Source organism: Myotis myotis, unplaced genomic scaffold, assembly GCF_014108235.1.
Source record: "Myotis myotis isolate mMyoMyo1 unplaced genomic scaffold, mMyoMyo1.p scaffold_m19_p_5, whole genome shotgun sequence".
Lineage (NCBI taxonomy): Eukaryota > Metazoa > Chordata > Mammalia > Chiroptera > Vespertilionidae > Myotis > Myotis myotis.
The window spans coordinates 6572732-6589924 of NW_023416357.1; the positions used below are offsets into that span (position 1 = coordinate 6572732).

General features: G+C 41.9%; 1 protein-coding gene across 3 annotated transcripts in view; it reads left to right on the forward strand.

Moving 5' to 3' along the window:
- The window catches only part of WDR70 (WD repeat domain 70), a 203020-nt gene that overhangs the window by 146018 nt on the left and 39809 nt on the right, over window positions 1-17193 (forward strand). For all 3 annotated transcript variants that reach the window (XR_004967437.1, XR_004967436.1, XM_036308389.1), the window contains 3 exons: window positions 3875-3974; window positions 6682-6766; window positions 10537-10675. Coding sequence is in view for 1 of the 3 variants with exons in the window: in XM_036308389.1 (XP_036164282.1) it covers window positions 3875-3974; window positions 6682-6766; window positions 10537-10675 (324 nt within the window). In the remaining 2 variants the exon portion in view is untranslated. The remainder of the gene's footprint in view (window positions 1-3874; window positions 3975-6681; window positions 6767-10536; window positions 10676-17193) is intronic.

Consider the following 17193-nt stretch of genomic DNA (forward strand, 5'->3'; position numbering starts at 1 on the left):
TTATGAATGAAGACTTGGCTGTCTCTTTGCCAAACACAGTTGAAAAAGAAATGCTAAGTCATAGCTGTTTTCTGAAATCAGTCATTACAGAGTGAACCTGGGCTAAGAGTTGAGAACCCTGCTGGCGAGTTCAGCCCTGATCATAAATAAATGCTCACTCTCCCTAGTTTTCTCTGTCTCTCTTTTTGTCTCTGTCTGTCCCTCTTTGTCTCTGTCTCTGACTTGTGAGCTTCCCATTATGGCAGAGGCCAATTTTTTTTGTCATTTTGATGCCCTCTAAACCCAGCTCAAAGTTGATGCAGTAAATGTTTTATGAACGAATGAAGGTTTTTAATATGTTTCTCCCCTTTTCCCAACTTGTACATCATTTGAAGAAAATTCCATGTTGCCTCTCTATTTATATATCTCAGTGTTGTGTGTATAATAGACCTTCAGTAAATGTGGTTGACACTGTAGATGTGAATTCCAAAAATCTCATTACCACATGTTTATGGGGGATGATGAATGGAATTTTCAGAAACTTTTGTCAGGTACCATTTCTTTTGTCTTTAAATTATTTCTTTAAAAAAAGAGAGAGAAGGAAGGAGGTGAGAGAAAGAGAGAAGGAAGAAAAGAGGAAAGGGAAAAACATCTTGGCTGGAACAATAATGATCTTTTTTAAAAAAGTTGGAAAACTGTCAACTTACTCTGAAATATATTGTTTCCTTGAAACATGCTCAGAAGTTCAGAGTTTCATTTGCTATATTTATTAAGTATGTTCCTCTTGAAAGCACCATGGTATGTGATGCAGAGCATATTACACTGCACTCAAGACTCAGATGACGTGCCTGGGAAAGAGAGAATCTGAGGCTGACCTACTTGAAAGGAAGGATCAGAAAGTGGGGAAATGAGATGAAAGAGCTTTCATCTTAGTACATTAAGAAAATCAACGGAAACGCAATTCTCCCTTCCATGTTTCCAAGCACTTTCTTCTCTCACTTCGTTATTGTCTGCTGGAATCATTGTCTTATTCGGTGTCAAAGAATATATAGAAGAAATGGCTGCAATTGGTTGGAAACAGACTACAACTACCTGGAGACGCTGTGTGTGCCGAGCAGCCACAGCAAAGAAGAGTGTGGTGATTATATGAAGAACAAGCCATGATAAAATTTAATACATTTGAATTATAGGGTGGCAGGGCTAGTTGATGTTAATTGTTATTTGGTAGAATGCCAAGTTAGGGGAGAGAGAGTCCACCTTCTTAAAAATTTATTAGTGCTCCTGTAGTATCATCCGACTTATAATAGGGACAAACACTAACACAATGTTTACTGTCTGTTAGGCACTATTTACATTCTTTATTTAAATTTTTTTTTTTTTATTGATTTCAGAGAAAAAGAGAGAGGGAGAGAGAGATGGAAACATCAAGGATGAGAGAGAATCATTGATCGGCTGCCTCCTGCACGACTGGGGATCAAGCCCGAAACCTGGGCATATTCTCTGACTGGGAATTGAACCGTGACCTACTGGTTCATAAGTCGATGCTCAATCACTGAGCCACCGTGGCCAGGCCCACATTCTTTATATATGTTGCATTAGTTAACTTTTAGGGTAATAAGAAACTACCCTAAAACTTAGTAGCTTAAAACATCAAACATTTATTATTTTTTATGATTCTGTGATCAGTGGGCAGTATTTCTGGTCTGAACTGGCTTGGCTGATTTCTACGGGGGTCTCTATCGCATCTGCAGTTAACTAACAGCTAAGTCGGGACTGGATGGTCTAGGATGGCCTCCCCCAATATCTGGCTGTTGGCTGAATGTCAGCTGGTGCTACAAGGATGACTGGGCACAAGACTAGTTATCTAGGAAGCTAGCTTGTGTGTTTCACAAGGTGGCTGGGTTCCAAAAGCAGCAAGAGGGCAAGTCCCAATGTATACGCTTTTATAGTAGGTGTACCAGGTAATAATGTGGATTTTTTAATCAAAGAAAACACAGTAATTTCAAGAGAAACATCAAAAGTGCTTTATTCAAAGTAATGTCCATCACTAGCTACACATTTCCCCCATCTTTAGGTAATTTGTGGATACCATCCCAATAGAACTTTTCTTGTTTTGAGGCAAACCATTCAGAGACCAATTTTCCACTTCTTCATACGTTGGGAAGTGCTCTTACTAGGCAAGAGCGGGCCACCTCTGTAAGCCATGAGTGTTGCAGGGGGTCTGCAGATCCAGCATGTTATGGGCATCTGTCCAAATATCCTCTCCTTATGTTCCAGGATCTCCAGTTTTCCCAGCGAGAGCCCTGACCTCAGAATACCAGACCTGCCTTGCTGAGCGTTCAGATGTCTCTGGAGCTCTATAAATCCACTACCAGAGCTCTCTTTTTTGTTGCTCAGCTGTGCCTGCTCCTCCACTGCAGTCCTTTGGAAGCAACTGAAGTGGCCCTTGGCTTCTCCCACTTAGTCTTTAACTGTTACTGACCCTCGTTTCTCATTATCCCTCTGCGGGATATCCATGTGACTTAGCAGTAACCAGCCAACACTATTGTCTTTGTCATTGTCCCTCCCATATCTTTTAAATGCCTAAAAATCCTGTTCTGGTTACTGAATGATAACTGAGTGGCAAGATTAGTATAGTAGAGTTACTTTTATAAGTCTGTGTTAGAAGCGACATTGGAATTAAAAAGACTACTAACATACTTTAGTAGAGGAGCGTAATGTAGTGCCGCTCACTAGTTGTGTGACTTTGGACAAGGTACTCAAGTCTCTGTGCTTTAGTAAAATGGAAATGATAATGGTAGGACCTGTGGTGTAGAGTGGTTGTGAGAATTAAATAGGCAAGATAAAAAGGCATACAGTGGCTAGGATATAATAACCATTGTGAAAGGGTTAGTTAGCTGTCATCATCGACATAATCACTGACAACAGCATCATCCTGCAGGCACATTAAAGATGGTTCAAGCCTCACAGCCACGTGCAGTGTCTGTCTACTAGGCATACAGTGATATTTCGATGTAATAAATAGTATGTTCAGGTGTGATTTTTATTTATATTTACTTTCAAATAACTGTAAGAAATGGTCCCAGTAACTATGTAATATGCTTTGTAAGTATAAAACGAAAAGCCAGGGGCTGTGGTTTTCTTTAGTTGCTCTGAGCTTACTAAGGCAGTCTGGGAAATATCTTCTACTGAGACTTATCTCTCTCTTTTTAAAAAATATATTGTTATTTATTTCAGAGAGGAAGGGAAAGGGAGAGATAGAAACATCAATGATGAGAGAGAATCATGGATTGGCTGCCTCCTGCACGCCCCCTTCTGGGGATTGAGCCCACAACCCAGGCATATGCCCTGACCCAGGAATCAAATCGTTGATACTCATGGGTTGATACTCAACCACTGACCCACATGAGCCAGGTACCTTATCTCTTTTTTTTGCCTCTTATTAAAACAATTGGATGTTTTGAAAAGCTTTTTGAAACATTTTCCCCCCCAAAATAAAGAAAACCATAATCAGGTGACATTAATATTTTACATGCAGATGGATGTATATCATTTTCTGGATGATAAAGTGAAATATATGTATTTTTAATCCTCACTCGAGGATATTTTTTCCATTGATATTTTTAGGGAGAGCGGAGGGGAGGGGAGAGGAGGGAAACATTGATGTGAGAGAGATTGGTTGCCTCCTGTTTGCATCCCTACCGGGGCAAGAGATCAAGCCTGTAACCAAGGATGTGCCCTTGAACAGGAATCGAACCTGAGATCTTTCAGTCCCTGGGCCAACACTTTAACCACTGAGCAAACCTGTCAGGGCTAAAGTGAAATATTCTTGGCACAAAAATATTCTCATCTGAATTCAGATGAGATGTTAACACTTTGCTTTCTTCTCTAACAGGTTCATCCTAAATTCCACTACAAACAGGCTCATGACCCGGGTACAGACACTTCTTGTGTGGCTTTTTCCTATGATGGTACTGTCCTTGCCTCTCGTGGAGGTAGGTTAAAAACTTTCTTTTTGATGTGTTTCTATGTATAAAATGATCATATTTAACTCCAACAAATTTGCACTAATATTCTGGCACTTAGTAAAGCTAGTTTTGGCTAATGCACCTTTGCCAGTTTGATTGTTTTCATTAAAATGCATGCTCATCCTGGCAATATTATTTTATATAAAGGTATCAAGTAAAATTTAGAAAGTATGTACTTTTGTGCCTAAGTTTTTATTTTAACTTCAAATTCCTTATGAGTGAAGCCTCCAAGGATGACTTTGCCTCTGCCTTATGGAATTTTGTACATGGAGTTCTATATTTTTATACCATTTTATAATTCTGGGTCTGGTATTTCAAGATCTTTATTGCTGACCATTAGTCCCCCCCCCCCACCCCATTTAACCAGTACAGGTCCTCTTACTCCCAGGAATTTCATTCAGATTCCCTTTTCTTCAAAGAAGCCTACTCAATTCAATTAAAACACACACACACAAAGGTTGGATACCTGGATGTTATTTTTTAATAGTTCCATAATTCTTCGTGGTCATATTGTATTCAACTACATTCATATGGTTGAATAGAGGTTGTTTCTAATTTTTTGCTAAATCTTTCTCACAAGGATAAGCTGTGCGTTGATAGACAGAAATAAGAGAATAGTGAGGGCAGCTTATGAGCAAAGTATTGTGGGGAGGTATAGGGATATGACTGGGGACATAGGCCCATTTGTGGGGAGAGAAAAGAAACAGCAGGGTCAGTAGGTTGGAGCATGCTACAGATGCCCCAAAATATGACGTCAAGGAGTTAGTCTTTATTCTGTGGGCCAGATTAATCTGGCAGCACTACACGCAGTCATTCACTCACTCAGCTACTATATATTGAACGACTGCTCTGAGCTAGCATTATGCTGGGTGATGAGTATACACTGTGAACATCATGCACAGGGCTTCTTCCCTGAGAGAGTTTACAGCCTGGGTTAGGGGGCAGTGGAAGTGAAGAGGAGATGCGACTTGCACAGCTCTCTCCCCAGTTTAACCAGGCCAGGTCCTTTTACCCCCAGGAATTCCATTCAGAGTCCCTTTTCTCCAAAGAAGCTTTATCCATTACATCACTCACAGAACTAAACTAAGTAAAAAAAATACATGTGCCTGTATTTCCTATTTATGGTATACATGGCAAAGGTGGGTCTGTATAAAATATGTATTTTGGTCCATCTATTCTAAACTTCTACTTGAGTCCTAAGATAACTCTTAAGTAAGACTGTATATACTCTTTACTTATAAACAGTGGTTCTTACCCCAAGAGGGTTTCTAAATCCTTGGGAAGATTTTTTAAATGATAAATGCTCTACTTAAAAATCCTCACATTCACTCTTGCCTTTTTAGAGTGGTATACCCAAATCTCCAAGGCAGAGTCGGGAGGAAAGAGGGAATAAATTAGAAGGGAGCATAGTTTGAAAATTCTTTATTGCACAATTCACTTTCTTGTCAAATAGACCAGCTTCCACCCAGTTGATAATCACTCCCTTAGAAGTGTAGGATGGATTCCATTTCAGTCAGTCATTTTGGTGATAATTCTTACCACCCCCTTCCATCCTGTAGTAACTATTGGGTAACGAGCAGTTGTCGACACAGCATGTGTGTTGTATTCCATCATTTCCCTTCCTGGGCATTTACAATATGGCAGATGGAAGTCTATTCACCATAGTCCCCAGGGTGTTGTATGGTGCTCCTACTAGCTGCCAGGTTAGCTAAACTGTTTAATGGATGTTTTCTCACTGATTGAAAATTATGAGGAAAAATCTGTAACCTTTTTTAAAGACTGAAGCAAAAGGTGAGTCTTGCAAAGTTCTTCCTATGCAAGCGGGTCCCAGTCCAGCCTGTTGAGGATTAGCACACCTGCCTAAGTTGGGTCTCAGAGGAACGGTCACTGTGGAGAGTGGGGATTTTTATTGAACTCTCCACTCACCTCGCTTGCACCTGATCCTGATTCCGGATTGGACCCGAGGGGTTGAGGCAGGTCTCAGCTGTGGACACTGGGGAAAAAGAACAGCAAAGACGTTACTTATATGGGTTTTGGCTTTCGTTATGGTCAGGAATTAGTTAGTAGCCCTATAGAAATATAAAAAAGCAACTCTCAAAAAGAATATTCATGATAACTTTATATAGCTTGGAGTAGTTGTACTCCCCAGCAAAGAAGAATGATAGCCACAGGTCCAGTTGGGCTGGAGAGGAGGTAGGCCCATGGCTCTCCCTTCATTAATGTTCATGGATAGCTTCACATACACACTCGAGGGATAAAGAATCTGATGTGAGTTGAGCTATTTTCAGTCCTGATGGTTGTTAAACTGATATCCTCTTAAGAAGTCAGGTTGTGCTCAAGTCTACCACAGGGAACTACCATCTGCTCTAAAATCACTCCTTAGAGTGGATTCTCCAGGGTTCCTTCTACCTACAGATGCTGCAGCCATCTGGAAAGGAATTTCTAGACGGCCAGTGCATTATCATATATCTTCTACTGTTCTCGCAACTACCACTTTCAAGCTCCCCAAACAGTTAAAAAAGGAAAACATGCCCATGGGCCTCTCCTTCCTCCCTTCCTCCCCTTCTCTCCCTTCCGATGGCTGTGCACTAAGTTTACAAACTCTAAGCTGGGAACGAGTTCTTTTTTGTACAATTCACTCTGCCCTTTTTTCTTCTTCTTATTCCTCTATCAGGCGATGATACATTAAAATTATGGGACATCCGACAGTTTAATAAGCCACTTTTTTCAGCCTCGGGTCTTCCCACCATGTTTCCAATGTAAGTAGCGTATTCTTAATATTTGATAAGCATAAGAGAATAGAAAAAAAATTATTCACCTCTGTGTTAATTTATATATGTCTTTTAGATCTTCTAGAAAAGGGATTTGAAGAGTGATTGAGATGGTGTTTTGAAAAATGCATTTTATTTTTCCTTTTCATTTTGTACATTCTTCAGACTGTAAAACTTTGAGGTTGTGATGATGTTTGTTCAAGTGTTTGTGTATATATATTGGATCCATGCATAGGTCTTTGGGTAGTAAAAATACTTTAAGGGATTGAATTGTACTCTTAATATTGTATAAATGACAGGGTAGGCCTACATTTTTGTTGTCTTCTAACAATTTAAACTTTTTATCATCAAAGCAAGTTTTTATAGTTAGTAAGCATTATTGTATACCATTTCCCTTTTTACATATATTTTTATTGCTTTCAGAGAGGAAGGGAGAGGGAGGGAGAGATAGAAACATCAATGATGAGAGAGAATCATTGATTAGCTGCTTTCTGCACACCCTCCACTGGGGATCAGAGCCTGCATCCTAAGCATGTGCCCTGGCGGGGAATCAAACCGTGACTTCCAGATTCATAGGTTGATGCTCAACCACTGAGCCACACTAGTCAGGCCCAATTTCTTATCATCATTTACCTGGATTTGTTCAGACCATCTTGCTGTGGGTAGCTGAACACTGTTATCTCTATCTTACTAAGTTGACAAGTGAGGCATTTAAGATATTTTTCTTAGGCAGCTGAGGTGGAATTTGACCTCCATGCCCTACAGTTGGTGCCTTAACAAAATTTCCGATTTTGGTAGAAATAAAATTTCACCTCTGTATTAAGTAATGACCAGCATAGAGACATGGAGGTAAGGGGAGCATCAGGTGCAGGATGCTGTGTGACAACAGCACTAACTCTAACGTGGTCTGTTGCCCAAGGCATTTATCTGTTAAGACAAACAGATGGACAAACATGGATTAATAGTTGATGAGGTTTTTTGGAGCTGTTACGCCTGCTACAGGTAATGCTAACTACATAACTTGTTTGGATCATGACTTACACTATTCCCAACCAGTGGCTAGACCTCTAATAACAAGACCTATCTAATCTAATAAAAGACAAAAAGGGTAATTGACCGTACCTTCGCTACGCTTCCCATTGGCTAATCAGGGCGATATGCAAATTAACGGCCAAGAAAGATGGCAGTTAACCGCCAACAAAGATGGCAGTTAATTTGTGTACGTAGGCACAATGATGGGAGGTGAAAGGGGAAGGACAGTGATTGGAAACCCAGGCAAGAGCCGGGAGGCAGGGCAAGGGCGGTCCCCAGGGCTGCCCTTGCCCTGCCCCCAGGCCCTGGATCGGAGAACCGGGCCGCCTTTGATCAGTGATCGGAGAAGCCACGACGATCCCACAGCAGGCAAGGGTGGCCTGCAGCCAGCCACCGTGTGCGCCTGCCCCTGGGTCGCCGCGGCGATCCCACAGCAGGCAAGGGCGGCTGCAGCCAGCCCCTGTGTGCGCCTGCCCCTGGGTTGCCGCGGCAATCCCACAGCAGGCAAGGACGGCCCCACCCTGGCCACAGCTCAAGGGAGAGTACAACATGCAGTGTAGGCCAGGAGCCTGAGAGATCAACAGAGAGGGGCGCCTGCTCCAAGCCTCCACGGTGTGGCTGGGGGCAGGCCACCAGCAGACATATACACACACACACACACACGCACACACAGTGCCTACTCTGAGCCTCCAATGTGGCTGGGGGCAGACCCCCAGCGGGGATACACACACACACACACACACACGATGCCTGCTCCGAGCCTCTGCTGCCAGACTGTGGCCATCAGTAGGACATCCACTGAGGGCTCCCGGACTGAGGGGCAGGCTGGGCTGAGGGAACTCTACCCCCCAGTGAACGAATTTCGTGCACCGGGCCTCTAGTCGTATATAATAAAAGGGTAATATGCAAATAGACCAAATGGTGGAATGACTGGCCACTATGATGTGCCCTGACCACCGGGGGGCAGACTCTCAACTCAGGAGCTGCCCCCTGGTGGTCAGTGCACTCCCACAGCGGGTGTGCTGCTCAGCCACAAGCTGGGCTGATGGGTGGTGAGTGCAGTGGGCATGGTGGGAGCCTCTCCCGTCTCCATGGCAGAACTAAGGATGTCCCACTGATGGGCCTAACCCAGTGGTCTGCAAACTGCGGCTTGGCAAACTGCGGCTCGTGAGCCACAGGTGGCTCTTTGGCCCCTTGAGTGTGGCTCTTCCACAAAATACCGACTTCTGTGCATGGGCCACGAAGTTTCAATCGCACTATATGTACGCACCCACACATGGTATTTTGTGGAAGAGCCACACTCAAGGGGCCAAAGAGCCGCATGTGGCTCGTGAGCCGCAGTTTGCCGACCACGGGCCTAACCCGTCAGTCGGACATCCCCCGAGTGCTCCCAGACTGCTAAAGGGCATAGGCTGGGCTGAAGGGGGATCTGCCGGAGTCCAACCCCAGCAGGTCCAGGGGTCCCCAGAGGTGTGGATGGAGTCGGCGAAGAAGGAATGACACGGAGACGGAGTTCAGTTGATCAGCAGCCTAGCCAGGATCTCTAGCCAGGATCTCCAGCCAAGTTCTGGTCTGGATCTCCAGCGAAGTTCTGCCTAGGATCTCCAGCCAGGTTCTGTGGCCATGTTCCCTCGCTAGGTTCTCCAGCCAGGTTCTGTCCAGGTTCAGTCACCAGGTTCTAGTCAGGTTCTCTTGCCAATTTCTGTAGTCAGGTTCAGTCCAGGATCTTTTGCCATGTTCTCTCCAGCGAAGTTCTTCTGTCTGTAGGTTCTGTGTAGGTTCTGTGCCTAGGTTCCGTCTCTCCTCGTTCTGTCTTCTTACATCTGTATTTATACCAGTTGATTCCAATCCTATCAATCTCTATTTCAAAGGTTAGGGCGTTTCTTATCTCCATTCCAGGGAGTAAAGATTATGTAGCTTAAGCATGATTGTTCGTAGTTAAAGTGATTAATTACCCACCTGGCACTTAGTTAAGAGGTTTTATTCCCTCCCTAACTTCAGGGGAAAATCCCTACCTGGGGAAACAACCTTTCTCAGAGACCTCGGTTAAAACACATAGTGCCAAGAAGGTGAGCAAACATATTAAGAACAGTATGCCATATATGCCAGGTCCCTTGAAACAGCAAGCATGGACCGGCTCCCGGCAGGGATCCCCCTCCCCCAGTGCATGAATGTCGTGCACTGGGCATCTAGTTGAATCATAGTCACCAATTAGGTTCCAGCTGTGCAGCCTGCCCCTCATTTTATGGTACTCGACTGGGCAAAACTCAAAAGTATTGGAGCAGTGGTGGTGGTGAAAAATACTCTAAAACTGGTCAAAGTAATCACTGCTTAGACATTAGTCATCCCATGTCTGTTTGCATACAGATACTGTAGATGTCTACTTGGAGTTTTTCCCAAACTCTAGTTCAAAGCAAAGATTCTGGAATCAGACAGCCTAAGTTTGAATCCCAAAGGCACCACTTACTTTTGTGAACTTGGACAAGGTTTATTTAATCTCCTCCTGCCTCAGTTTCCTCATCAGTAAAATGGGGATAATAATAGCTACCTCATAGGATTCTTGTGAAGATTAAGTGAATTAATGTAAGTGCTTGACTTGTTGTAAGTCCTATTTAAGAGTCACCTCTTGTTACAGTGACCTTGCTTATATTTTATTTAATTGACACAATATTGCTGCACTATTGTGGAGTCATAAGCTTATACTTACACACTCTTTTTGTCTGTAGGACTGACTGCTGTTTCAGTCCAGATGATAAACTCATAGTAACCGGCACATCTGTTCAAAGGGGATGTGGCAGCGGCAAACTCGTTTTCTTTGAGCGCAGGACTTTCCAGAGGGTGTATGAAATAGACATCACGGATGCGGTATGTAGATTTTTTCTTTCCCAGCCTTGAGAATGAAGTGAAATTTGCCTGTTAGCTGTTTTTTGTTTTGTTTTTTTAAATAGAACATAAGCTCTGGCCCCTTACAGTGCAATAGTAGCTACTTTTTTCTTCATCACAATGAACTTAATTTCTGTTTAGTTATTTGGAAGTTTAAGACATTTCAGATTTAACTTATACAACTCAAAAAAACCGCTTTAGTTTTCTTTACAGATTAATATGAGCACTGTAATCCCAGCATTCATTCATTCATGTCCTGAGAATGAACATGATATAATCTATAATAATAAAAGCATAATATGCTAATTAGACCAGGTGTCCTTCTGGATATCCTTCTGGATGACCTTCCAGACAAAGCCCGGGCTGCAAGGGAAGCCTGCCTGGTTCCCCGGTGCCTGCTGGCTGCTGGAGGGAAACCCGGTCCTGGGTGCCACAGGGAAGCCGGTGCTGGCAGCTGAGGGAAGGAAGGCCTACTCTTGCACGAATTTTGTGCATCGGGCCTCTAGTAATATAATAATAGTGAAGATTCTCAGATTCTTTAGAAATATCATATATCTTAAACAGTGCTCTTATGTAGGTTTCTCCAGTTGTTTTAGCTCTTTGTAAACATTTGAGACATATTAAGCACTTAAATGATTCAGACAATTGAACAACTGTTTTAAAATCACCAGTAAAAAGCTTCTGTCTCTAATATTCTAGCATTACTTTGGAGTCTTAATTGTAGGCCTACATTTGCAACCATGGTACAGTTAGACAATATAGAAATAACAATGAGACCGATTCTAGATGAATACTTAAGTTTTATAGATCTAATCTCATGACATCATTTGAAGTGTGCCAGCACTAATAATACTTTTTTTGGGTGCATCCAAGAGCCAACTAAAACAGTAGAATTAAAGAAAAACACTCTTGATTCTATCAACTTTAATCTCAAGAAAAAAAATTATTATAATTGAGCTATTCTGTTATGCCTCTCAATGACTGTGCATTTCAGTCTTATTCATGGTATTGTGTTTTTAAATTGTAAGTTAAGTGGTAATGTAATAAATTGAGGGGTGCAGGAGTATGATCACACATTTAAAGGCGTGCTGGGTTTCTGTAGTGCACAGAACATGCTGTCTGCTGTGCAGCTCCGAGTTGCTTTTCTAGCTAGATCTTTTTTTCCATAGCGCTTACCACCACCTCATCCATTGTATATTTGTTTGCTTTTGTCTGTCTCCTGCCACCAGGATGTATAAGCCCAGGAGGGCACAAATTTTGTCAGTTTTGTTCACTGTGACATCCTCAGTGTTTAGAAGAGTGTCTGATATACAGTGAATGAGTGAATGATATAAAGTCGGCCCTTGGTATCCATGGGTTTTGGAACTGTGGATTCAACCAAGCTTGGGTTGAAAATATTCTAAAAAATTGCAGAAAGTTGATCCCCAAACATTTCAGTATAACAACTATTTACATGGCATTTACATTGTATTGGGTTTTACAAGTAATCTAGAGATGGTTTAACGTATAGGGGAGGGTGTGCAAATACCATGCCATTTTATGAAAGGGACTTGAGCATCTGCGGATGTTGGTGTGGGGGGCAGGGGTCCTGGAACCAATCCCTCTCCACCCCTGGAAGGATGACTATATTTGGGAGTGGAGGTGAGTAATGTATGTTGTGGAGCACAGGTGTCCTTGGAGAGTGATGCAGGAGAGAAGTATCGAGAGATGGAAAAGCAAACTGACCTTAGACACTATAATAAGAAGGTGACATTGTGTTTGGCTTTTTTTTTTTTTTTTTTTTTTAAAGCTAAGGAATGGCACTAGGTTTTAGAACAGTTCTAGGGTTTTAAAACAGTTAATTTTTTCTGAAGTGTGAAGGTTAGATTTATAATATTCGATGTTAATTTATATATGAATGCTGAAGTTTATAACTTGGGAGACTGGATCAGTGTTCTGAGAAATTAAAAAAAGAAAAGAAAAGAAAGGAAGCAGGTTTTTGAAGAAAGACAGTGAGTTCTATTGTGGGTATGTTGAACCTGAAGTACCTGTAGGATGTCTGGGTGGATGGGTGGATGAGTTTGGTGCTTAAGAGAAAGAAGACAGTTTTGGGAGAAGCATTTATAATTCATAGTTAAAATGTTGGTTGCTGCCTGGCTGGTGTGGCTCAGTGGTTGACTGTCGACCTATGAACCAGGAGGTCACAATTTGATTTCCGGTCAGGGCACATGCCCGGGTTGCAGGCTCGATCCCCAATGTGAGGCGTGCATTGATATTTCTATCCCTCTCTCCTTCTCCCTTCTTCTCTGAAATCAATAAAAATATATTTTCAAAAAATATTGTTTGTTGATGAGTTAGATTAAGGAAAGGTCACAAAGGAGAGAGAAAGTGAGCCCTAGGAAACCAGAGCATTTAAGGGATGAGCAGGTGAAGAGGAGCAAACAAAGGAGCCGGGTCAGAAGCAACTACTAGACCATCTACTGAATTAGAAAAGCCCCTGGCAGACTTGAGATCCATCTTCATAGATGGATGAGAGAGAACTTCAAACAAGGACAAACCACACACCTTCCAGGGGCCTTTTAAATCATTGATTTAGGATTTGTTTGTCTTTTTATTGTTGTTAACATCAGACAACATTGTTTTCTGTTTATATAGTAGAATGGTATGTTAAAGAGACTTTAAACGGCCTCTTTGATCTGTTTTCTCAAGTTTTAAGTCTTCTTAGAATGAGAGAAAATAAACTAATGCATTCTTTGGGGTGGATAAGGGGTGGACACTTTAGTGGTGTGCTTAATGGCTAGGCACAGGCAGTGGTGGCCTTAGGTCTGTCCTAGATGTATCCATTTACTGCAGTAAAGTGTGATTGATTGTATTATTTGTGCACCCTCTTCTAAAACAAAATAAACTCCCAGATAGTTATGTTCTAGAATGCTAAGCTCAACATGTATATATGGAGGCAAACATTGTTTTCAGTCGGTGGTATTAGAATCTACATAGTTAGTTTCCTAATAACTAATAACTGTCCTACAATCTTCACAATAAACAGCTTTTAAAAATATAACAATTATACTTCCCATATATATTTTTGAAACAAACTTAGAAAAAAACCTGGTTATAATTTTGCTATCTGTATTGTCATATGCCCTGAAAATTTTTTCCCTCTGTTCAATGTTGAGATTCTCAACTCTCTTCAGTAAGAGATGGCAAATGTTTAACATTTATTTTTTTTACTGTGCTATTGATGCACATTTTGTAATTCTGTTGTAATTCTTTTTAGATGTTTTCGTTGTGTTTCCTTAAGTTAAAGGAAACATGTGCATATTCTTCACATATCTAATTCTTTGTGATTTGAGTGGTGTGATTAGCCTCTATGATGAATTCTAGAATATAACTTGAATCTTGAATTTACACCCTCACTGTCGTTTTTGTGGAAGATGGGACAGACTTTTTATATTGTGTAAAAGGCTTTTATTACCTTACTAGAGGCCCAATGCATGAAATTTGTGCGCAAGAGTAGGCCTTCCTTCCCCCGGCTGCCGGCACCAGCTTCCCTCTGGCACCCGGGACCTGGGCTTCTCTCACAGCCCCGGCTTTGTCCAGAGGTTGTCTGGAAGGACATCCGGTCTAATTAGCATATTATGCTTTTATTATTATAGATGTTCTGTGATAAAAGTATAGGAGTGAAAGAATGGAAAAAATATAATTTGACCCTTGCCGGTTTGGCTCAGTGGATAGAGCGTCGGCCTGTAGACCGAAGGCTCCCAGGTTCAGTTCCGGTTAAGGGCACATGCCTGGGTTGCGGGCTCAATCCAGCATGTAGGAGGCAGCCAATCAATGATTGCCTCTCATCATAGATGTTTCTATCTCTCTCTTCTTCTCCCTTCCACTCTGAAATCAATAAAAATATATTAAAAAACAAACAAAATATTATTTGAAGATGATGCATCAATTTAAAAAATTATTTAGAAGAAACATGGAAAATTTTCAACCTTTTCAAAATTCCTGTTCTTTTAGGGAATGCTTTAAGTAACACCATAAACTATTATTAGCTTAGTAACTTTTTTTTTAATCAAGCTATAATTTATTGCAGAGTGGCTAATAGAATTTCCTTTTTAGCTGCTATAATTCAAGGGATGTAGTTCATGCAATTGATGAGCATATTACCATTTATACACTTTAGCCCAGGCATAGTGACATAAAGTTGTTTTGACCTGGTGTTATTTAAGATAGTGGCCTCTCTACCTCAGTTGCTTTTGACAATAATCTGAAAATGCTTTTTTAAAAAATCTATATATTTTTTAATTGATTTTTTACAGAGAGGAAGGGAGAGGGATAGAGAGTTAGAAACATCAATGAGAGAGAAACATCAATCAGCTGCCTCCTGCATACCCCCCACTGGGGATGTGCCCACAACCAAGGTACGTGCCCTTGACCGGAACCGAACCTAGGACCCCCCAGTCCACAGGCTGACGCTCTATCCACTGAGCATTTCCTTGGGCAAAGAGAAGAAAGGTGGAAAAGAAAAGCCAGAAATTTCACACTGGATCCTGACTTCTCTTCTGATTTGTTTGTTTGCTTACGTACTTTGGTGAGGACCCTTGTTTCTGTGAACATTGACTGAACAAAATGAGGAAAAGAAAGAAAAACTAAACCTTTATTTTTAAAACAGCTATAGCGTCTAACACAACTGATGTAGCTGAAGGGAAGGGCAGAGGAGGGGAATTTGCTCTATTTTCAACTACTGTGCCTTTAGCATTTCCAAGTTGATTGAGAATCCTAGTGCCAACATAAGAAATATAATAGTAAAGGTCTTTTAAGGAAGAAAAAAAATTATTTGTGACTACCTAAAGAATATTTGATTATCTTGAAGAGAATAGATAGCAAAGAACAAGGATGTATTAGATCAGGGGTGGGCAAACTTTTTGACTCGAGGGCCACAATGGGTTCTTAAACTGGACCGGAGGGCCGGAACAAAAGCATGGATGGAGTGTTTGTGTGAACTAATATAAATTCAAAGTAAACATCATTACATAAAAGGGTACAGTCTTTTTTTTTTTTTAGTTTTATTCATTTCAAATGGGCCAGATCCGGCCCGTGGGCCGTAGTTTGCCCACGGCTGTATTAGATAGTTGCCTCTTTTTACTTATTTTCCAGAATATCCCCTGTGGCGAGCTGGCACGGCCATGGCATACTCAGCCCCAGGGCACCTTATGTGCCACGCCAGCTCAGCCTGGTTCAGTGACCCTGAGAGGGGGCGGTGAAGGATGGAGAAAAGACAGACAAGAGAAGAAATCTGGGTCTGGGTGGGAAGCTGCTGGGAGAGACAGCACCAGCACCCACAAGCTGTGTATTTTATAGCCAGATTCCACAAAGCAAAGTAAGGGCGTGGTCAAGATGTTTACAGCATTCTTGTAAGTTTTGATCTTACTCAATTACATGCGCCTGAACTCTATCAAGCCCACATCACTCAGGCACGTGGGGCCATGTGTTTGGACCATAGGTTCAAGCTTACAACCATAGCTGTTGGCTATAATTGTGCTGGGAGGGCTCTGCCCTCCAAGCTGGGACTAGCACGTGGCAATGAGAGGACTGTGCCCTCTTATTAGTCCGAGGCTTGAACCTGTCCAAACACTGTAGCCGCTCTCCACATATCCCCCTTTTCTTTTGTTTTTAAGCACTTCTATTTACATCATCGAAAGCTCTAGATAAATTATTCAGCATTACTAAAACATAACTTCTGGCTATTTAACAGAACAACCACAGTAATATTAATGTAATACAGCAACAAGAGAGAACAAAACTCTGGCTATTAATAAAACAATAACAAAGCAATGCCAATGCAAAACCAAACTAACATTTTCCGAACTATTTCTTCAAAATAAAAGTTTCTTTTGCTGCTGGTTTATATCTATTCAGAGTCCTCAGATTTGGCTGCGCTAGACTTTACAGAAGACTGGCAGCTAACCAATGCTAGCATAGCCATAAACATGGCTGAAGGAGTAGCTTCCACTCCTTGCTTTTCTGCCATCTGCTGGGCCTCAGTTGTTAGCTTCTTCAGCTGACCCCATGTTGGCACCTCGGCCGCTTGTGTAGCCTTCGTTTTCTTTTTCTTCCTCTTTGCTGTCATCGGGGCAACTCTCAGTCTTTTGAATGGAGGGACAAGAAGCTTCTCTGGGTCCATTGTGCTGACGCACGTAACGCTCTGGCACCCAAATTGGCTGCGCTGCTCCTTCTGGAAAGATACAAACACAACCTCTGCCCCACATCATTATTGGATCTGGTCCAAACCATCGTCCAGTTTGTGCATCCTTCCATCGGGCCAACCCGGCGGAGGCTATTGTACTGGAGGCCCAATGCCTTGTGCCTCTGTATGGCCCTCTACATCGCAATTCAAAAAATTAAGGTATAAAGAGCATGACAGTTTGTTTTGAGGTGACACATAACATCTGTCTCCCCCTTTTTGTTTTAGTAATTGTATCTAAAAGTACGATTGGCTCTTTTCACTATTGCTTGACCTTGAG